Source organism: Erithacus rubecula (assembly GCF_903797595.1).
Source record: "Erithacus rubecula genome assembly, chromosome: 4".
Taxonomy (NCBI): Eukaryota; Metazoa; Chordata; class Aves; order Passeriformes; family Muscicapidae; genus Erithacus; species Erithacus rubecula.
The window spans coordinates 34,498,086-34,522,119 of record NC_136686.1 but is presented as its reverse complement, the minus strand read 5'-3'; the positions used below and the strand labels follow the sequence as shown (position 1 = coordinate 34,522,119).

Here is a 24,034-nt window from a genome sequence, read left to right as displayed (position 1 = left end):
TTTCTCCTGGGTCTGCAAGGAGCACACCTCCTCCTGGAATGGCAATACGATCGTTCAGAGCTCCGTAAACACGAGAGGCAGGGGGAATGCTCAGCACTGGGTGGGGTTGGAAAGACTTTTAACCCCCACTTCCAACAGTGTCCTGGCCAGACGCAGGAGTGCAGGTGCTGGTGGCGGGGTGACCAGCAGCGAGGAGCAGGCGGGTGTGTGAGCTGTGGGTCGCCTCTGTTTCTCCTCCCAGCGCTGCCGCGGCTGACCCGGGCACGGGTGGGGAGGGACAGGCACCATCCCAGCCCCGTGTGCCCCGGGCTGTGCGGGACCCAGCGCAGCACCGCAGCGCTCCGCGTCCCACTTGGGCGGGAATATGACGGACCCCCGGCTGTGTGCTGGACACAGGAAGCCCAACCTGTCCTTTTCCATTGAGGAAATCCTAAAGAAACCTTCTGCCAGCACTGCCCTGCACAGTGAAACCAGGAACAGAAGTAGCTACGCTGAGAGACCTCCGTCCCTAAAAGCAGGGTCACCGGTGGCCTTCAGTAAGTACCAGTTATAACACTTAATGAAAATACTCCTTGCTTTCTGGTCCCTAAGGCTGTCAGGTTTAATTATGTAGAATTTTTATCCTTCAACTTCTGTAGGAATTTGGGATTTCCCTTATCAGGTACAAACCATTCATTATACATACAGAAATAGTATTTTAAACATAATTTGCTTTCAGCCTCACAGTAGATTGGACTCTGGGGTTTTTTATGTTGTAAAGCCCCAATGTCATTGGAGAGGTGAGCATGCAACCTGAAAAATTATTTCAGGTAGCTCTCTTCAGTGAGGAGTGCTTATTGTAAAAAATACAACATGTCTCCTTTTAAAAAACAATACTCTTGTTATCTGGTAGGGGGGAAAAAGACAAATAAATGCTTGCCATAAGAAGGATGGGTATTCAGACTCAGGAAGCAAGCCTAAGACTGCTGCAACTTAACAAAATTTTTGGAGTTTCACTTATATCAAAAGTTAACTGTGGTCTGAAATTACAGCCAAATCTCATATCAGCTCTCTTTTCTGATGGTAGCTGTAGGAGTATTAGAAACCAATTGCTAGAATAAGAAAATAGAAAGAATGTATGTTTAATCATTTCTTCTTATCATAATGGACACTAAGTTCTTTCATGAACTAAATAAAAACAGCTAGTAGAAAATTTGCATGACTTTGATCTTAGCAAACCAGCTACTGCATTAGACTTTTCAACTTCAGTTTCCAGTTTAGTTACACTGAGTAAACTTTTTGCCCCCACAGAAATTGTCTCCTTTTGTTAAGCAGGGAACAACAGCCAGCATTTTCTGGATTTTGTATTTTTTCACCTTTTTCAATCTGCATTTTCCATGAAAAAGAGATACTTTATGTATACAAGCAGATCCACTTAAACAAAAAGTCACCTGTAGTTTGGACACAAATTTTTCACTCACTTGTCCCTCAACTGCTTTCAACGAAGCTTAATGCTGCACTTCATTTTTGTAATAAAGACAGATCCTTTCATGGATCAGGACCCCATGGATCAGGACCCCATTTCCCATTTCATCCAGGACACTGGATGAGCCACCCATTAGTAAGAGAGAGAGTATTTCTCCAAAAGCCTGTCAGTTCAAGAAAGCATTGCCTATTTGCATAGTTTCATCTCTTTTTATATCCAAACTGGATACAGACCTGGACTAGAAAGCAAACAAGACCTAATGGTGAGAGAAATTACTCACTAGTGTGACATTAGTTACTGGGGTTGGACTCAAGCATTCTAACACTGACTTTCAGTCATCCTTTGCACAAGATTTGGACTTCTTTTTGTTCATCTGTGACCCAGGATAACTGGTCTCCTCACTATGTGGCAGTCAGTCCACCATTCACCTCACAGCATTGGGGCTGAATATACCACCACTGCCTTTGTGCCAGTAGCTTTCCATGGAAACCTGCCTATGAGGAAGAGAGGTAGAATTCTGCTGGTTTTTCCCAGAAGCATAGGATAGCTGGGGTTCTCCAGGTCATCTGGAGGTACAGCTTCCTGCTCAAAGCAAAGAAAAGCTGTTTCAAGGATAGAATGAGGTTGCTGAAGGATTTGGCAAGCGTTGCTTGCCTGTTTTGCCACTAGTACTATTGGAGGACTGGAGCATTGGGAGGTTTCCTTAAGCCGTTTTTGCCAGCTAGAACTGGACAGCCAGTCCTGAAAGAAGCAAGAACTTGATAGTTTGTAGGAGTGGATGAGGACATGGCTGATGCTGCTGCTGGTGCAGTGGGGCCCAGGTGGCAAGTTGTGAAGGGGGAGAAATGCTGCTGTGAGCTCTGGCCTGGCAGTGTGGTTTTGTAAGCTGAAAGTCCTTTCCTGAAGACACATGGCAGTCACTTTGTGCCACTGGATCCAAAGTGGGACAAATAACACCATTGAAAATTCAGTCAGTGCTTGTTCACTGGACCACAAAACTGCATTTCAACAATGTGAGAGTGTTCTTTGGGAACAGAGACAGGACGTTTTTATATTAAGTCTTTTTCACAAGCAGTATGTTGAAGCCCAGTTTCACTGGGTGTCTTAGTTAAGTGTGTCTTGGCCACTGCAAGCACAAGGGTCGGACAAATCTGCATGCAGGATGTGGTGGGCTCCTGGGACTGCACTACTGCTCTGCAGTGCAACCTCACCCCAAGTTGCTCCACCTGAGCATACAGTCAGTTTTTCATCTTGAAAGCAATGCAGGCAGAACCAACAGGCTTTGCTTTACAACCTCCACACCAGAGAGAGACTGTAGCTGTACCAAGAGAATATAATGACTCTTCTCACCCCTGCTAGGAAGCAAGGCTGGATTCATAAACTTAAGGGAATGTAGAATATTAACTAATGAAAACAGTATATACACATGAAGATTCATTTAATTGTTACTGGAAGTGGGAAAACAGGAAAGCTGTAGAAATCTTCCAAAATGTTGTTGTACTTTGTTTTCGCAATTGATCCAGGATTTTTTTAAGAAAATTAAAACAAAACTTTTCACTATTTGTTTCTTACCTAAGAATGTGGTACCTAAGTTTGTTACCCATTGCTTTCTGAACAGAATTGTGATTTATTCAGATAAGTTATAATTATTTCAGAAGTGCAGTACTGTGTGCTGTACATCTTGGGGATAATTGCTGTTTTCCATCTAAGTCATTCAGCTTCATGCCATATAACACCGTCATTAAAAAAATTGTGTAAATAATAAGCCACAACTAGTATGGCTCAGTGCTGGCCAAGGTCAGGGAACTGAAATGAGCTAGGGAACTTGCTGGAAATTCCAGGATGGGATACAAATCCAGCTGCTTTTTTGTAACAGCTCAGCAGCAGCAAAAAAGGAAGTATTACAATTTAGGGCTTAGTTATATCTTACTATGGATTTTAAGAACATTCCCACAATCCCACAATAAGGTATTTATCTGAGCAAAGCCATGATTCATATGAGAGACAGAAAGATCCATATGGTACCATGCAGGCTACTATAAGGTAAATACTGAGGCCAGAAATTACCATCTGATGTAGACAATCTCAGTACCAAGACCACACTTGTCCTGGAGTCTAAATCTAGCCATTATGAGCTGAGGAGATGGGTAGGACCAGGGGAGCAGAAGATGTAGAATGTCAGAAATTGTTGGACTTGGTGGTCTAATGTTTGGACTTGATGATTTTAAAGGTCTTTTTCAACCTATGATTCTAAATGAGGGGTACAAACCAAGATTCTCAAGAAAACCCATGGGTGCTGAACCAGATGACTTCTAGAAGTTGCTTCTAACAAATTATTCTGAGTCTCTGACAAAAATGATGTTGTGATGTACAGTGCAAGCCTCTCACAAAAAGCTGGGGTTTGATCATTTGTGGGAAGATCTCTGGGCCTGGTGGCTAAGTTCATATGTTTTTGTGAGTGTAATTGAATTAAGATATGCAGTGTTCTCTGAAGTGTTTGGCTTCCCAGTTGCAGTGTTAATCATAAGAGAGTTCACTGCACAAACACAACAGCTAGCAGACCTGGAGGTGCAGTTTTTGAAGCCTGTTGAAATCATTGAAAGACTCTTGCCAAATTAAAAAACAGTGCACCAGAAGACATTTTAGTGTGCAGTCTGTGCTTGTCCTCTCAACCTTTTGTGACAAAGCCTAGGAAGGGTAAAGACCTTTGCAAGGAACACAATTAAACACCTAGTGAGTCCTGATCTCTTCCCCTGTCCCCACACTTTAAAACACAGAAGAGTATCAGGCCCATTTCAGAAAAAAAAATTGTTCTGAAATTCTAGGAACCTGACTTTAATGTGCTTGAAATGACATCTGAAGTGATTTGTTCATTACTCCCCTGGTTTCTGCCAGTGAGGTTTCGCCAACAGGAGATGTTTTATCAAGTCAGAGAAAGCTTGGGGATGAGAGTGTTACACCTGGGAAATTAATAGTGAAAGCAGTAACAGATAGGGTAATTTCGTCATTCTGCCTCTTATGCTCCATCATGCTAAGGATAAGCCAATTAATAGGAATACAACCACCACTTAACACACAAATGTCAATATGATGATTGTTCACCTTTAGCAACACTCCACCCAGCTTTATCACTAAAGAGGAAACAAACTGAGGGAATCTAACTGAACAGATACCATCTGGCCAATAAGACCAATTCACCCCACCTATTACAAGGAAAACCAATAAACCTGGAAGGCAGAAAAATAGGAAAGAAAGAAAAATATGTAGAAGAAATAGAAAAAAAAACCACAATACAAAGATGCTTTTGTTTCCCAGTGACAGACAGACTCTTCCCTGTTCACAGCCTTAGTAAGACCCTAAAATCATAAACCTTTTGCCTCCACAGGTCTGTCTCTCTCCAGTGATTACACAACAAGGCTTAAATGGAACTTAGGTCATCTGAAATAACCTTCTGCTTTCAAAGTGAAACCCTACTATCATGCCTGAAATTGTCCATCCTTTCCTATGCAACTGAAAGTCAAGACAAAAAGACCATTTTGAGCACAAGTCAAAGTAATTTCTGTGCATGACAGTAACAAGTATCTCATGTTGTGCTAGGCTAAAATGTCATTGCCTTCTTTGGGGAATAAAAAAAACCAAAAAACAAAAAACTGAAGAAAATTACATTCCCTGGAGGAAGTTTTGTCCCATGCCAGTTTATAGCTATTTTTCAGACCTCCCTGCTGGAGTCACGTAAATGTGTACCAAAAAGAAAAAAACCAAAAAAAACCTCAAGGCCTTAAGAGCAACCACTTCAGGCTGTCTCTTTTCTTGGTGAGAACAACAAACACCAGAGAAGGTTGCAATGCAAACAGGATTGGGGCTCCTAACTATCAGCTCTAAACTCAGTATCATCTACCTTCAAGCTTACCCTCCAGAAAAACTCCTTGATTAATTTAGCCTAACTTAAGGTTCATACTTCTTTGATCTCAAACAACAAATCCTCTCACTCCTTTTCACCAGTTCACAAAGACACTGGCATTTTCCCATCTGCCTAGGACTGTCTTCCATTTCCTCCCTATTCTTTCTACTTCAGTCTGTATCCGTGCTCTCTATGTGTTTATACATAACTTATGTTCATCACTGGGGTATGTGAGCATCTCAGGGAAAGCTTTTGGGGAGGAAAGTTGTATATAAAGAATAAAGACTTGTGGAAAGTCTTCTATAATTTAGGAAATGCTTTCTTCATCCTTAGAAAGCTTTAATCACTCTCCATAAGACCACCTTGCTTAGGTACCCTTACATTTTTCATTACTGTAGGATATAAGTATCATCACTTCTGCAACATATGAATTTTCACAGCATCACATCTAGCACAGGAGTGCAACTAGTTCTTAATTTAGGGATGGGAGACTGAGATAGAAATCCGGAGCTAAGCACCTGTGCCAGTACTCATATGCTCTGATCATCTGTTACTTAACCGCTGCCTCATTCTAGTGACTATTCCCAGGCCTACCCTTCTCTTTTATCCCACAGATATTATTTAAAAACTCACCTGTTTTCTCACCAGAAAACTCGAAGTTAGTTGATAGTAAAGGAATAAAATGAGTCCCGTTTTGCACAATGTGCCTCAAACACAGAGGTGGGCCAGGTTTTTAAGGTCCACATGACTGTACAGACGTAAATATGTTTATATGGTTACTCAAAGATTGGTAATATTTTAAATAGATAACATTTGAACAATTATTCTTTATTTAAATGAAGCATTGGCTAATTTTTGGAGCTCTTACAACTTTGTTTTCTTCATGTAAGTGTCAACCCACTATAAAATTAATATTGTGTGGTCTCTTAGTGAGGGCAGAATCAGAATTGGGTACTTTGTCTCTGGATTTTATAATTATCATTGCTCCAAAGCTGCTTTCAAATAGAACTTGTTTGTTTGAGAAAATAAATCTCTAACAAGTCTAAAAAGTTAGATATTTTGCCAATGCCAGAAGTGACTGCATATACATATACATATACATATACATATACATATACATATACATATACATATACATATACATATACATATACATATGCACATACACATACACATACACATACACATATACATATATAAAAATAATATATGTAAACATAAAATGTGTATTAAAAAGCGGAGTCTCTTCCAGTAAAGCCTGTAGTGGTTCACACCAGCTGCCATTTAGATATGAGAGGGGAGAAGGGACCACCCACTCACAGGTGCAGCAAACCCCAGAGCCTAGATGTGGGAGACTGCTCAGGAGTGCTGTCCATTATTACTTTAGGATTTTAATGTTCTTTGGCAAGAACAGCAGACAAACCTGTGCCGTCATATTTGCTCCCAGGCTATGCAAACTATGAAACCTAAATTCCCCAGTGAGTCTGTTGTGTTTATGTGTTGCCTTTCACTCTAGCTTTCCAGGCAAAGAAATCTAGGTGAGATGGAGAACCAGAGAAAATTCTAGGTTTGCCATTAAAGCAGTGCAAACAAAAATGTCTTGTCTCTGAAGAGTCAACTCAGCCATGATTGCAGCTACCAAAGGCAGCACATCAAACGCTCAGCATCAGGGTTTGTGGCAAGGCTGTAGTATAGAAAAGGGAGGTGGAGAGTGGGGTGTTTGGTGTAACTCTTGGGATGCTAACAGCCCCAGATAGCCCATTGCTGTAAACCTCAAGGCTTCCCAGCATGTTATATTTCAGTGCATGGCTTTGCAAGGTCTGCTTACATTTATAAGGAGGAGTAAGAACTCATATGACATTCTCATAAGGGCAGAAAAGTCATCTGGAAGACCTTTGTGGTGCCCCTGCTGGACACTGAGGTAATGGCATTAGTAATAAGGCAAGACCATTGGCTTCTGGGGCCAATTTCTTCATCATGTTGGGTTAGGTGTCCTAGCACATGTCATCACTGATTGCTGCTGAGGTTACTTTGGAGATTGTTTATAATGTCCATGCTGAAACCTAAGCTGATGTTACAGCTGCACTTCATGAAAATAGGCCAACACACGCTTCTCCTGTTTGTCCTGTCAACAAGAGCATGCAGGTGATTTCACAAAGATGAGTTGGCTGTCAGTACCTTCCTGGATATCACCAGTGTCACCTGCCACAAAAGCAGAGGGGAAATGTTGACAGCCTGGGTGAAGGCTGCCTTTAGAATTGTCCAGTGCCTAGATCGGAGCAGCAGGCAGCCCAGATGGAAAGGACAGAGGGACCTGAACTGGGGAAGACACTGACGTTTAGCCTATTCTTTGGATCACTTTCCTATAGGGTAGCTGTACCTACAGGAACATTTAAGAAAGGAACAGACTTTTAAAAGCATTTGGCATCCAGCAAATTCCATTGCAATCTTGTTGACAGATTTTCAGAGTAGCTCAATATCCATTTTGCTTCCAAGTTCTTCAAAAAAGGCAGCCACTAATTTGGATACTGACAGGGAAGCTGAGATTTCTTGATCTTTTGGTTAAGTGTCCTTATTTTTACAGTCCTTTTTAAAAAATCTCTCATAAGGATCACTGAAAGTTTTGAGGTGGAAGGAAGCAGACAACAGGGTCAAATTCACTGAGATCCTGTGTCTGCAAAATGGGGCAATTCCAGCATTGAAGTACAGCACAGAAGGATTAGGGCCGTTTTCAATATGATCAGGTTTGAATGGTACAGTATCCAGACCACTTTTTTCACACAAACTGGAAGGTGTGGTGAATGATGGCTGCTTTATTCAAAGCTGTCTTGTGCTGTGTCCTTCACAGATTCCAGCAGCCGGAGTCAGTCTGACTGTGACTTACCTTCAGCCAAAATGCTTCTTCCCACCACATGTGCTACACCCATGGCCAAAGCAAAGAGAGTGCAGGCAACTCACTGCAGAAGACCTAGTGCAGTGACACCCACAGTGTCCCTCCTGGGTGAGGACACAGGACGTGAACGTCTGGAAGGCAAAAGAAAACATGAGGAAGAGGAAGATCACCTATGTGGTTTCCCAGTGGACCATTCACTTCATGGTGAGTGCCTCTATATCCAGGCTTTTCTCTTCAATGTCTCAAAACACAGCTGTTATCTTACAATTATGTACACGGCAATACCAAGCAGCAGACATCACGAATGTTTCTATTGGCTGAGTCACAGTAGATGGTCATAGCTCCTGGATGAGTCACAGAGATGGTTCTTCATTCTTGCCATCAAAAGATTGAAGAACTACTATTTGAGCTGAAGTTCCAGCTCAGTCCTACCAACTCTACCAGTGTTAGTGGTAGGGATTGCTTTGGGTGTTTATTGCTCTCCTGTGTGGGGTGTGAGGAGTTACCACATTCTGAGCCTCACTGCCAGGGTTGTGCAACGCCCATTTCCTGGCAAATGTGCATTGCACAATGTGGAGAGAGAGGCTGGTGAATAAGCCGAGTCAGCTCAATGTGTTCTGTACACCTTGGACCCACTGTACAGGTAATGAAGAGGTCATCAGCATGCACACAGGCAAACTGGCGACATGCAGTAGATGTGTCAGGCATTATTTTCAATTCTGGTTGTGTTGGTGAATCTGCTAATTTAATTAGTTATGAGCACTGGTAAACAGCCGCCTATCTCTTAGCCAAAGCACTGAGCAATACAAGTATCCTTTTCCAATATGTTGCACAGACTTTAGACTAGGCAGGATACGTGGTACCTGAACAAGATAAGTTCCTAACAGACAGATGGCAATTAATTAGCAGCATGTGACAAAAATTTCTGAGTTCTTTGAGTTTGAGGAAAAGTAAATACAGACATCTATACTGCACTCCAGAAAACAGGTTTTAAGCAGCAGAAGAAGAGTGTTTTTTGCATAGTTTGTTTATTATTTACTCCAGAGAAAAGAAGGCATTTCATTTAAGTCCATTGAAGATAGCAGATATGGGGTTATTCAGCTGGCTTTCCTGAGATCCACACATCATCCTTGCTCCATACTCTGCAAGCTGGCAGGAGAAACAACACTTTCTGTGAAATATATTTGAAAGAAAATCCCTGTTTCTGCCACTGCTGCCATTATATACATGAGTCTTGTGACAAGCTGCTGTCACCTCCTCCTCCTGCCCGAGACAGCCATCAGTCTTGATGCAGGGAGAAACTTTGTCAGATAGCTGGAAATTTTAGCTTTCCTGTGCCCTGTAAACTGCACACAGCTCATGACAGAAGGGCTAAAGCATGTTGCCTCCTCATAGAAGAGCTAGGGATGTATGTATCTGGCTCTGAGTTGCCTCTGAGTATAAAAGTAGAATATTCACATATAAGGGAGTCTCCAGCCAGGAGAATCACATCATAGCTGGGAGGTGGCTGTCCTGATTTGGCACTTAGCCTCATTGACCAGCACCATGGTGGGTACCAGCCTCATCAGTAAAGCAGGGGAGGAAGGATGTAATTATCTGCACAAAACTGAGCCGACATGAACAGCCTCCTTCACTGGCAATGTGCATTTTAAAGGCATTTTAAACAAAATCCCTCTGTTCCCTGGTCGCAGTGAGGTTTTAACGCCAAGCAGAGGTTTAATGATCTGCCACTTCCTAGGTTATTGGTTCCTGCAGTTGCCAAGCCTTTGATAGAAAATGACTGGAGGAGGAGGGACCATCCTGAAGCACTGGATGGACATTTTCCCCGTGGTGTGCAAACAGTGATGTTTTGGATCCTGTTCATGCACTGTCTCATTCCTAGCAGAGAACTGGAGGCCTGGGTTTAAAATACCTTCCTTTATCTCAAGTTTCAGCCTCCTTCTTCCACTTTACATTATGGGGGAAGAGCTGGTGGCTGTTTTTCTCCTGCCTCTGGCTGTGGCAGATATCACCTTTCTCAGACACCTGCAGGAAGGGTAGACTGCATCATCCCTGGAAGCAGTCTGTAGTCCTGGTGACAGCTCAAGCTGATAGCAAATTAACTTCTGTTGATGCACCTGTCAACTGTGGGGTGCTTCAGACCTGCTTTTGGCATGGCAGCTACAGGTCAGTTAGAGGTCCTCTGACAAGGCACCTTGGCAATCCCAAATGCCCATGGTGGATCCATGGAGGTGTCTCCAGGACCTCCCTCACAGCCACACCAAGGATGCCTGTAAGCACTCAGAGGAGCAGCACCAGCAGGAGACCTTTCTGATGTGAAAAGACATCAGAAGCCCCGGGCAGGGAATTCCCTCACCTCTCTCTCCAGCACGTGTCTATTGATGTAAAGCCTTTGTGACTTGTGAGGAAGGGCCCTGGGCTCTATCTAGACACACACATCTGTTTATTTTTCAGAGATAGAAGGAATCAAGCGTGCTATACCATCACCTTGGAGGCAGGAGGGCTGGGCTTTGGTGCTATTTTGTATGGGAGGAGAAAGGTGAGGAGGAGGCTTTCACAACAGCCTCCTTCATGGGCATGTGATCTGAGATAGCAAGAGCACCCTGACTGTGACCCTAAGTATGGATTTGGAGCATATTTCCAGAAAACCCTGTAACAATTCCCTAAAATTTTCTTTTCCCACAAAATGGCTTCTGCCACTAAGCGGTTTAGAAATGCAGTGTCATTTAAGCTAAATAGATTTATGCCCTTATCACAAACCACTTGCAGGAAGCAATGCCTCTTGTACTTTGAACTTAGAGGTTGCATTGTAAGCAAAAAAAGAAGAGTCTTCATATGCTAGAGACATGCTGACACTGGCATTTAGTTTTGCTAAATCCTTATTTAAATTTGGGTGTCTTCATTCTGAATGCTGTCTGCTTTCACCTGTGGCCTTCTATGTGAAAAGCTTAGCAGAGCCTTTTCAGAAAATCTGGATTCTTGGAAAGCAGCATTGATAAAGCCCTTTTTAGAAGCAGAAACAGCTTTGATAAAATCTGTTTTAGAAGGAGGTTATTCTAAGGAAGGCCTTAATTTGGAGCTACAGGTTCAGACTTTCTTTGGGCCAGCTTCTGTGAGATTACAGCCCTTTGGCCAGGTGCAGTCACCATCACTGCCAAGGTATTCCAAACTTCAGAGCAAGCAGGGCAAACTCATGTGGTTGTTGGTCAGCCTCTCAGCACCCTGTCTATGTAAACACCCAAATCCTGAGCTCTTACTTTGCTTTTAATGACTTCTCTCTGCTGTGTCTGACCTCCATGGGACTCAGCTTGCCAGTTCAGAAAAGTGGAACACTGGAGCCTGAGAGGATAGCAAACCACATGCCTGCCTGACACGTGGCAGCTCCTAGTGGAGATTGCCAAGTACAAGATCCCAGTCTGGTTTGGGTCCTCCTGGGCAATTATTTTGCAATATCTTTTACACATGCTGGGTCTGACTGTATACCTTGGGCAGGTGTGCACTGTAACTACATCCAAAGGCAGTGTGTGACTGTGCTCAGCACTGCACACAGATAATGGCTCTAATTTTTTGCTCAAGCAAAGGAGCTGTTGGTGCCTTGGAGAAGTCAGGTAGCAGCATCACCTTCAGACACTGGTGGATGTCTGGTCTTGTGGGATTTCTTCTCTGAGCAGTAATTCAAGGATAGCATAGATCATGCTTCAATAAATAGAGCTGGCTCCTGATTCCACCAGAAACTGAGGGGTTCAGCCTGGAAACCACACGTGGTTCAGAGGTTCATGTTATTTTCTGCAACTCATGTCTTCATTATTTACTCTAGAAGAGGCTGCCCTAATGAGTCAACATGACCCAAATATTTCCATAGCAGAAATCCTCTGCACATTGCTGACTGGGAGCTCAAGGATCCTTTTATTAATCTACTTGTTTTATTGTTATGATAGCATCTGTGATCCCAAAGCATATTGATTAATTCTGATGGCAATTTTCATTAAGACAACAAAAAGTATAGAGATAATCTCAGTTCTGGAGGAATTCCAGTGTAAGTCATGTCCTCTCTGTACTGATGCCAGTTGCAGACATCCTTAACATTCATGTTTTCTCTGAAGTCATAAATTCACTTGTACTGTTCATTTGTGGACAATATGGTATCCCTGTGAAACAGCATGGTTTATCTCTCATGGAACAGTCTTTTCCCCAGTATGCTGACTTACCTTAATGCATTTTTTAAACACCCAAGAGACAATGAAGCACTGTGCAATCACAGTTCCAGATAAATATCGGCAGCCCAGGGAATGTGAGAAAGGGCAAAAGCATCCCATTGTCCTGCAGAACAAAAGGAAACAATTTTAAATGAAAAGGAAAAGCAGGAGAAAAAAATGCCCGTATATATAATTTGGCTGCCATTAGCTGTCTTACCAGCCTTTTGTTTATCTGTGTGAATAGTCCCTGCAGCCCTGTGTCTCTAAAGTGCAGTGTTACTCTATATACACTTGGAAATGCCCCAGGTCATTGACCTTGTTTTGGTGGGTTTACTTGAGACACTGTTGAAGACTGATTCTTTTGTTTTCCTCCCTCTTTGAAGACTGACTGTTTGTAATGACACCCTGGATAATAAATGAAAACCTGAATCCTTTACTTTCACCCTTCAAACTCTGTTCACATAGAAGTCTCACTGCTACAAGTAAGAACTGAATAAAACAAAGCTGTCAGCAGCTGGGGACTATCATAAATTCCTTTTGTGTTGTTTCTTCATGGGTTTTGGGTTTGGAGTTTTATTTATTTAAAATGCTAACATTCAAGGCTTTCCTTAAGCAGCCTCTTCTTTCCTGGGCATTTTGGATCCAAAGGGTACCTTACATGGGACCCAGAGGTTGATTTGTTCCTTCTAGTTGAATCTGTATAATGTGGCCACTTGCAAAGCTGATGGCACATCATCATTTATTTATTTCAAAGGTCTTAATGAGTATTTATTTGCTTCTCCTAGAACTTTTCAGTAAAGCCCCAGGATGTGATACTGTTAATTACTGTTCTTTGAAATTGAGGGCAGGTCTTTTACCTGTTGTTTTAACAAGCCCTTCACGCTTAAAGGGAAAACAGCAGAGGCAGGGATGTAAATAAATTCCTGATTGGTGTCTAGATGTTTGCAGGTACAAATAACCACAAAGAGCAGAAATAAAGAAGAAAGCAGGCTGCTTTAAGTTCAGCTTTTTCCTTGTTGCAAGTGGCTGTTTTTCACATGGGTTTTGGATCAGGGAGTGTGGGGAGAGTGGTGGGGAGCCTGTTTTCTTTGGTGAGAACCATAATTGGCTTAGGCTGGCCTCTGGTTTGAAGGTTTTTAAGGCAAACATTTGCTGAAATTTGTGTGTCAAGTGTCAAGCTTGATATTTAGCTGCATGGGGAACCTACACATCTATCTACCCCAAATCCACATTGGCCTGAAGGAGCTGATGAAGGTGCAGGCCCTTTGGCCTAGGTACAGACCTGATGCTTTACTTCATTCTTCAGATATTCTGCCAACCACTGTCTGTGCCAGACTTGTGCACACCATAATTTTAGGCAGCAGCATTTGTAAACACTGTCATCACTTTGCTGGCAGACAGGAAAGGTTAAATTCACCAGGGGCTCGGGTTGATGGTGAGCACTATCCTCCACAACAAACTGTCTGCATGAATGGTTTCATACATACTGTCTCCTCCTTGCCAGCTCCTCTGACAAGCAGACTTAAGGAACTCCCCTGACCACCACTGTACAGCCTGCTTGAACAGGTTTCTAGTCTGGCATTTTTAGCAGTCCTGCTCACACCCCCTGAAGTTTGCACCTCTCTGCATTTCAGTCTTGCTGTCAGGTGATTAGGCACCATACTCAGCTCCAGGGTGGAAGCAGCTCTACATGAAGGAGTTTTGGACTGAAGGGAGGAGGTCAAGATTTTAAAAGTTTTAAGTTGTGCTTTTCTGAATTAACTTTGGCAATGCCTGAACAGACAGCAGCTGGATGCTAAATGCTGCATTTCACTAGCAGGAGGCTCTATCTGGAGCCAATTAGGATAAGTCTCACTGGCTATGCCAGTCCTTCCTAGGCTGAAAAACCACTTTAATAAAGATTAGCCACACTGCAGTACTCATGCCTAAATACTACAGAACAAGCTGTTTTGAAAGCCATGATCCACCTCTTTAACTAGGAGAGGGACTAGGGCACACCCCTATACACAGACAAGCAGTTTTGACCTGATGCCATCAGCACTCTGTAATAACTGGTTGCTTTTGCTATGGGGATGTGTGCCATGAGCAGAATGTCACCACCAGAAAACAACATTCAGAAAATCAGTGAGAAGGAACTAGCTGGGAGACACACATATCTAAATTACAAAGAAGAGAGAGTGAGGAACTTCTCTGAAAAAAGCAAAAAAAGGATGAAACAGAACTTACCCAGATATAATGATGCTCTATTTCAACCTGAGTTGAGAAACCCGAGTTTCTTTCTGCGAAAAAAATGATACAGTCAACTTTGTTACACAGAGAAAAATGTATTTATGAGGATATATAGCTAAAGCCACTTGCTTGCTTACATAACTGCTTTCTCCTTATCAAAGAAGAGGCAGAATCTTTGGATCTGGCTGTCGCATACTGTGAGAGGGTGTCTGTCCAGAAATGACAAAGAAGATTGCAGCAAGATAAACTGATCCTGCCAGTTTTCATCTCCCCAGATTACCTACTTCAAGGCAAATATGTGTTAGTACTGGTTTCCAGCCCTTCTCCTGCATTTTTAATTCCTTGTCCCTCCAGTGTATGGCCCAAGAGGGCTTGATACAGTCCTAGCTGCTTCTGGGGTAAGTGCAAATGAGGGGTGCAGTTGCAGAGGTCTCACTGAGGCAGCATTTTTCTGACTGGTTCAGATATCCAACTAAGAAACAGCAGGGCAAGGTGTACCATAGGCTATTTGCCTACTAGAAAATGTAGTCCAGAATAAATTTGCCCCAAGTATAGCATTATTGCAGCTGTGCAGCTTTTACTTTACAAAGTGCAAATGTTAACAAACTTTTACAAGCAGTAGTCACCAGTATTGATTTACTTATACCTCAAATTTCTTGAAACTGTGTTACACTGGACAGTGGAAATAAGCTGCAATATGCTAAACTAAAACCGTGTATATAAGCAATTGCAAATCAGATGCTTCAAGCTGTGCTTAGTGTAAGGCCTTAATGCCCCAAGCTCTGTAACTTTTTAGGGAAGGAATGGTGATGCTTTACTTCATGTGGTTATTAGGGGGTCAGAGATTGCATAATAAAATCAGTTGTGAGAGGCCTCTGGAGACTATCCTGTCCAACCCTAAATCTAAGCAAGGCCAGCTTAAATCAGGTGGCTTAGGCTTTTCACAGTCATGTTCAGAGTGTCTGCAAGGACTGAGACTTCACAGCCTCTCCTGGCCCACATCAGACTATCCTCATGATTAAAACATTTTTTGCTTGTTATGTAACCAGTTTCCCTTGCTGCAACTTGTAGTCATTGATCTCATCTTTCCATTGTGCACCTTCAAGAAGAATCTCTATTTCTACAAAGTTCATATGGTCCAAATTTCTCCAAGTCTGACCTAGTAATAAAGCTGATCTGCAAAGGACAAATGAGCCTGATACTGAATTTAAAGGAGCTATACTGCTTTATCAGCATGGGCAATCTGGCCCTTCCAATGTCAACAGTAAGGCATTGTATAGACAGCTGTATCTCTAAGCATCTGAAAATGCTGACATATTTAGCTGCCTCATATTTTCAGGCTTGGTTTCAGCAGTCAGCTAACCTGCAAATGACTTTCATGGAGCATAAAAGCACACTTGAATATCCCCAGCTTTTACATAAAAAATAGCTCAGGAAACTTAGACAGAGTCTTATTTCCCCAGAGACTCTAGAGCCACATTTGAAAAGCCAAAGTTACACTTCCAACACTTCCTAGTCTTACATCTTCCACCCACATTCTTTATTAGACTGTAATTCTGAATGCTGTTGTTTGCTATGGGATCTCTAAGCTGAGGTCCCAAGGCAAAGAGAACTAGCAAAGCTATAGTCAGAAAAAGTTTCATCTTGCAAGAGAAAATGTTAACATAGAGTCCCAGGTTTTTTGCATTTCTTAATAGATTATTTTTAAAATTAAAAATAGAAAGACTGATTACTTGTTTTAAAAAAATATACTTTTCTATATTCCCTGCTGGCAAATCCTTGATTAGTTCACAGGAGTCTATTTGTTAGCAATTTAATTTCATATCTAGTCAAAATCAAAGTTTGTCCTTCAGTGTACTGGCACATAACTGACCTCCTGTTACTGTATTTTGTTCAATCTGATGAGCTTCAGCTTTGCAAAGTCTGGTTTCAGTAGGACTGGCACTTCTGAGCACTGTGCAGACTATCCCCTTACATAAGAGTCTTGTCTATAACACAGTTCACCTTTCCAGAAGAAAAAATGTGGAGGCTTTAGAGTGAACTGATAGAGAGTTCCTTTTGCTCCTCACCACATTATCTGGGTAATTTTCATACCCAAGAAGCTGGTGTGAGACACCAGAAGCTCATGTGCCTGTTCTCTCTGAAGCCATGCTCTCTAGTCCTGGACATTTCTCAGGTGCCAGCAGGACATAGTAGAATACAGAATATAGTAAGCTATACAGTAAATGTGAGGTGAAAATCCTCCTAGCAAGAAATAGCATTGTGAACTGGGAACCCTGTCTTATCTATAGGAGATGTGGTGTCCTAAGATTTCTACTGTCAGCACTGATACTTCACTTTTCTTGCACATAGCAATGAACCCACTTTACAGTAATCTTCTGAGAAGGTTCAAGTAAATGTAATTAGGGCTTCTTAGAAGGTGTCCTTTATGCCTTCAACATAAATGCACGTGAATATTTCTCTTTTTAAATCTCTGCCCCAGTAGTTCCAGCAAGATTCTGTGAAAATAAAGTTTTTCTCTCCAGTCTGGAGCCAGTGATGCTGTTTAGTGAATAGTAGTTGGATAGGCTGGTAGAAAGTCTAATGATGCAGATTTAACTGTGTTGGACATCAGCTTTATAAGGCTGTTTCTGAGACATGGTAGTATTGACAGTGTTTATGATAAATGATGCTCTCAGTTATTCTTGCATGACTGGCTTCCTTTCAAAGTCCCCAAAAGGTTTAGAAAAGATGAAATATTCACAATGGTATCATGTCCAGGCTCCTTCCTACCAAGTTGCTGAACAGAATATTTTAATCCTTATTTTCTGTGTCAACAGAGTCTCAATGAGGTTTCAATTACAGAATGAAAAATTACATTTTCTGGTTGGCACAGAGCCCACTTTATACTGGCCTAGGTATTTAGTTACCTTTCTACTGTTATAGCCCTCCAAAGAATGCTAATGGCTAAACAGAAGGGGGAAAAGGTACCAAGTCTCTTTGAGGGGCTAAGCTAATCTTGTCTGGTTAATTGTTCCCATTAGAAAGAGTGTGCCTCTAGTTACATAGTATGAATTGTTAGTTGTCATCAAACCGTGGAAGACCAAAAGCAGCCATTCAGAATAGCAATTTTCTCTTAACAATATGGTTTCATTGACAATTACTTCAGGTCACTGAGTAGCAAGCTCATGACAGTCACTAAAATAGTATTAGAATTTTTATGTACCTCTCAGATGCAGCTTTCCAAGCTCAGTAGAAAAAACCCTGTGATTCACAATGCTTGGGGTGTGGCTTTTTGTGCTGGCCACTTAGTGTCAGCTGGAAGATACTCCATTTGTGCATCAGAGAAAATTCCAGCTTTGGGATAAGGCTGAGCTCCACATTCTGCAGCTGCTTTTTCCCTTTCCTTGCAAGACCTTCAGCATCATTTTGGAGCAACCAAGACCTCATTTTAACTTATATCAAGTGCTATACAGAGTTCATGATCTAAATAAAATACCCTGGTGTAAGAGGGCATTTTCAAAACACAGTAGGAAGCTTTGAGGGAGGCACTTTTTGTGATCACACCACAACAGGGGAAGCAATGGAGTAGTCTAGAAGTCTTCTTAGGAATTCACAGCACGTAAACTTCCACATGGGCTTTAAGGCCTTATTCTTAAGTTTTTTAGGTTAAGCTTGTTTAGAAAGTCCCCACACCACAGTGGTACAGTCAGAAAAATACCTTTTCTTTGAAACTGTAAAGTTGCATCCCTGCTGCCATAGGAATGTATGAGAAGAGAACAGCCAGCCAGTCAGGGGTCAATGGCTGGTCCAACACTGAAGGACTTTGGTGACAAACTCATTGCAGGGCTAGTGTGGTTAAAATACACAGGTGTTTGTAGCTCTTGGCATGTGGTGGATCCGTGGAATTAGCAGGGCAAATGGACACTTTTGACTCATCCCTTTAATGATAAAGGAGTTCATTAACATGGTCTGTTAGAGAATGTCAGGAGCCAGTCATCTATGATAAGGACATGTCTAGAAGGTGTTGTAAACACCAGCCCAACTGCAGAGCAACTTACAGAAATTGCTACATCTCTGAACCTTCTTGTGGTTCTTTTCCGAAGTAATACATTTTTCCTTGTTTTTCACAGCTGAGAGGAAAGGGAAACGAAGAATCCGGACAACGTTCACAGCCGAGCAGCTGCAGGAACTGGAGAAAATTTTCCAAGTGACTCACTACCCGGATGTCCATATTCGCAATCAACTGGCAGCAAAGATAAACCTCCCAGAAGCCAGAGTTCAGGTACAGTGTGCCTCCAAAAGGCTTTGCTCACTGCAATTCATTCATTATTTGGAGTGCATTCTTAATAGTTTATGCCTGGGTGGCAATGCTAATGAGATGTGACCTCTCTCTTACCCCACAGACAAGGCCAGTATCACTGCTCTCTTTTTACAAATAGGGGAAGAAGTATTTGACACCCAGCTGTGACTAACCAAATGGAATTAATCAAAGGGTTAACAGGAGCTCTAAGCATACTAAATGCATAGCAAATTGGAGTTACAGATGGTTATGAGCAACCTGTTGGACTCTGTAGCAACAGAGCAGCCATTTATGAAAATATTTATTAATAATTTATCAGCCATTTATAGCCTAATATTCATCCAGTACAAACTGTCATCCCCATCCATCTTCCACAGGGCCTCAAAAAAAGTGAAAGTAGTTGGCAAAATGAAAGTGCTTCTTAGTGTGCTGTATTTTGATATCACAGGCTATAAATGCCCTGGCTATAATTTCAATGCACAGAAACTAATCCAGTTTACCCCAGTTGTATTATAATGTTGCTGACTGAGCTAAAAATTGACCCCAAATTCTTACTGCATAGGAAATCTGCTACATTTAAATTTATATACCTCTCTGTGTGAGCATTTGGTGTTGTGTACCAGTCTCTGTAGTGATGATTTTTGCATGAGGCAGTTTATGCACTTGCCCCAGTGTTATAGTAATTGGTGTACTTTTTTGCATATATCTGTCTCTAACAATCAAAGTTCAATGCAGAGCTGTTTATCGACTATGACATGCCTGGGACTATTGACTAGCCATGATATTATTGCTTCACCATTAGGTGACTGGGAGAATTAGACCTGCATTGCCACAATATGCCCATTAGCAATACCAGTACACCAGCAATGCATTTCCAATGGCATAAAACACAAACTGGGCTGCCAGTCAGTGTTCTCCACAGAACAATGAATCACATGAAAGAACTGGACATGTTTCTGTTAAAAAAAAAATTATTTGTACGGGGAAAAATAAAAATTAGTTATTATGGGAAACATCAACCTGAGATGTAAATGTGAAAGAGGTAGAAAGTCCTTCATGTAAGAAGTGAAATGGCAAATTCCCAATTCAGACAGTGCTACACATGACACAGGAAATTCTGTCTTTGACCTCATCCTGGCTGATAAAGGGAAATCAGCCACAGAACTAACAATTAGCAGTAACTTAGGTTTAAGTTATAGATTGATTGACTGCATTTGTCAAACAAATCAAATAGCAACAGAGAATTTGCATGTGCTCTTGCTACTTGAAATAATAGTTTTGATAAAGCTAAAAGCTTTGTATAAGTCAAATCACCTCAGAAATGTAACTGTCAAAAAATTAAGTAAACAGCCATTCAGTGGCCAAATGAAATCATTCATAACTGTGAAAAATCTTCTGAGCTCCAATCAGGGAACAAAGTTATGATTGCTGTGAAACAGCTTAAGTGGATAGATTAGATGTATAACTACTTGTGTTACACAGAAAAATTAAGAATCCTGTATAAGTAAACATGAGAAGAAATTGTAAAAAATAAATAAGCAAAGCAGAAGGGTGCAGGCCAAAGCTTTGGTCAGAAAAATTAAGGATCAAAAACTCAAAAAAAAGTTGATTAAGAATGAAAAACCAAAGTGATCAATTATATTGATCTGTTACTTTATAGAAACAGTAGGACTGTCAAGGATAAAGCATAAATGGCAAAGATGTTCAGTCATAATTTCTGCTCTATCCTTGGAAATATGTCAGGTAAGGTGGCAACACTTTCTATAAGGATAATGTTGAATAGCAGCTGCTACAGACAGATATTTTTAAATCTACAAATCTATGTAACTTTAAAAAAAGCTGCTTGAGAAGCATTTTGGGTCATCAGTGTTGATATTTAATCAGTTCTGGAGCATGAGAGGCATTCCATTCCAGGGACCTTGAAGAGATCTAATGTTGTGTCAGTATTTAAAGGACAACCAGATAATGATTGGCCTGTCAGACAAACATTGATTTTTGGCAAAACTGTGAAAAGGACTGTATACTCTGTTAATAGAAAGTTAAAGAATAGATAACATATTTAATGCTTATCAGCACTGGTTCATGAAAATAGACACTGACAAACTCATCTTCTTATGGGGAGATTATTAGTGACAGTTTAAAACTCAAAGAAGGTAGATTTACTTTGTGTATGAGGAAGGAATTTTTTTATTATGAGATTGGCAAGACACTGGAACAGAGAAGTTGGTGGTGTCCCATCACTGGAAGTATTCAAAGTCAGGCTGAATGGGACTTTGAGCAACCTGATCTCGTGAAAGATGTCCCTGCCCACAGCAGAAGTGTTGGAACTGGATCTTCTTTAAAAGATACATTCCAACTGAGAGCAGTCTATGGTTCTATGATTTTGGGTATTTGGTTGATAAAGGTATGATATCTACAGTAGACAGAGCATGAGGAGTAGGTTTAAAACACAATAAAAAGAACTGACGCTGGTAATGGAGAAATCATTTTAGACATAAGGGTGCTGGAGAGGTGGTTGGGCAAAAAAGAGCATTTTGGTCTGAGAAGTGTTAAAATCTTTGCCTTACTTAAAAAAAGTGAGAACTTTATCTCATGTGCAGATTTTAGAAGGAGCACTTCAGAGACTGAATGTTGGCTGGAATGCCCCCTTTGCCCTCTGTCACTTTGTGAGTGTTAGTGTTAAATGGTGCTGTTTCACCATATAACTCCTGAATGGTAGAAAGGGAATGGAGTAGTTCATACAGACTAAGCAGTTTCCAGACACATGCAAACCCAGATAAACAAAATTGTCCTCTCAGTAACCCCAGATACTTCTAACTATCAGCAATATAGCAGCTAACTATCAGCAATATAGCAAAGGGCTCTTAACATTCCCATTACTTATTGGATGAGAGATGCAGAAATAACTGAGCTGCTCATTATTTGGCTTAAAATACATATGTATTTACATCCAAGAGCACCTGGCTTCAATAACTGGGACTTTGTGTTCATGTGAACCACTTGCTTACATTCAAACAGCAAGTCCATTAGTGAGCTAGAAACTACAATTGAAGGGAGCTTCAACTTTTCACAGCAGTGCAGCAAGATGCACAATAAATACATTTATGCCTCTGCCAGAAGGCAGACTGGTCAAATCAGCTGACAGATGAAAGGAACTCCCCAGAGAAAATTAGTTGTCTGCTTTCCAGTGCAAAAGAGATGGCAGACAACATACTTATATTTCTGAGTGAGCCCCTCAGGTCTTTCACATAGGTCCTTTATGTGAATTTCCACCAGCCAAATATAGGTAGAACCTTGTTACTGCATGTCCACTGGTGACACACTTTTATTGGAGCCCAGCAAAACATCTAGGCAGATCTTTTCTCGGTCTGTTCACTTGGAAACAAGGTGGAAGAGCTCTGTCATGAAATGTCAAACCTTCTGGGGAAAACAGAATGCTGTGTGCATTGACCACTGCACAACTTTGACCACAGAAGGATTTGCTCTCTCTAGAGAGTCCTGGGAAACATGGAATACTGTCTTTCCTTGAACAGGGGGATTGTATTTATTCTGTGAGCCACAATAGAAAGCAGGGTGTCATGAGAGTCCAAAGATCCCATATACTATGCAAATTGTGAAAAGTGTTCTGTCAAACCCAGTGGTTTGCTTTAGATTCGGCCCCTGAGCTCAGTGGAGGTCAGTGTTTTCCGATGCTCAAGAGTTTAGGGAAAATAGTTGGCTGTGAGAAGTTCCTCCTTCATATTCTCCTTCATACCTTTTCTTTCTTACTTTAATCCAGATCTGGTTCCAAAATCAGCGAGCAAAGTGGAGGAAACATGAAAAGTTTGGCAACTTTGGTGGCCTTCAGCATCTGACAGAAGTTGATTTTGTTCCTGCTCCCAAGTCAGATATCACAGTGAGTATTGGACACTTTGTATAAAGCCACTTGAGGGTGAGCCAGCTGTCCTTAAGGGCTAATCACTTCACCAGTAATCACATGGGACTGTCCTAGAGAAGGAACACTGGAAAAGACAAAACTGGCAATATGGTGACAGGAAATCCCACCATCAATCCGCTGATCAAATAACACATTTCTTCATAGAATTAAACCTGTTTCCTAAATATTCTGTGAGGTGTCTCTTGTAGGGTGGTCCTTCCCCATTTTGCTTCTAAATATGTTCTCTGTAAATCATACTTTGATACAGAATGTCTTTATAATTGGAATTTTCCTGAAAAGGAGGACCCAAGACATTTTCAGCCTAAAAGACATGGTTCTTTATAGGCAGTATCTCTTTACAACATCCAGCCTTGGTTAGGCTGATCATCACTTTTTGCCTTTAACCTCTGCTTTAGCAGTCCAGGACTGTTATTTTTTAAACTGCCACACAGGATCTTTCCCTGACAGGAGTTTTTTCACGTATAGAAAACAGGCTATTTTGCTTTCTGTCCTGGGTGACAACACATCACTGAGTTTTAGGAAGTCTGTTTTTCTAAACTTTCCTTCTTAATTACTGAGCACCAGGGAAACAAATCAGGTTGATTGTGAATTTTATCTAAGTAGAAGTCCATATTGATTCACCTGAGACTACGCTTTTATTCTTGAAAGGCTCCTAGCTTGATGCCAAGCAGGCACTCTGCTTCCTTTCCTGCCATGGGATACTACTCACCACTGCAAGGACAGCTGACAACTGCCTGGCTGCCCAGCACACTCTCCTTCTCTCCCTACCGTATGGAGCTGCTGCCCTTCCCAAAACCGTACTTGCTCTTCAATGCCCTGCCCCCCTACAGCTCACTGATACCCCACAAGCTGGACAGGAGCGGTGTCTGTGCCAGCTCCTCCTAGAGGAGGACACGGAGCAGTGGGGCTTTGGGGATGCCTTTGTCCCCATGTCCTCCGTGGAGGTGTGTGGATCCTCTCCTCGAACAAACCTGCTGGGATGATGGGTGGCAGTGGTGCCAGGTCACCGTGCTGGAGGAGTACGGCCAGGAGTTGCTGCAGCCCAGTGGATGTGGGCAAGAGGCACCAAGGACCAGAAAGGAGCTCCTCATCTCCCTGAGGAGCAGGACACTCCATGGAAGCTTACCCTTC

The 24,034-nt window shown here is 41.8% G+C and overlaps 1 protein-coding gene across 1 annotated transcript; it reads left to right on the top strand.

Annotated features, from left to right (window-relative positions):
- Nucleotides 1–349: 349 nt before the first annotated feature.
- ISX (intestine specific homeobox) lies at nt 350–24,034 on the top strand. The gene is made up of 5 exons (XM_079305302.1): nt 350–536; nt 8,215–8,463; nt 18,797–18,948; nt 22,745–22,861; nt 23,552–24,034. Exons 1-5 carry the CDS (start codon nt 365–367, stop codon nt 23,786–23,788), a joined length of 927 nt encoding a protein of 308 aa, XP_079161428.1. The 5' UTR covers nt 350–364; the 3' UTR covers nt 23,789–24,034.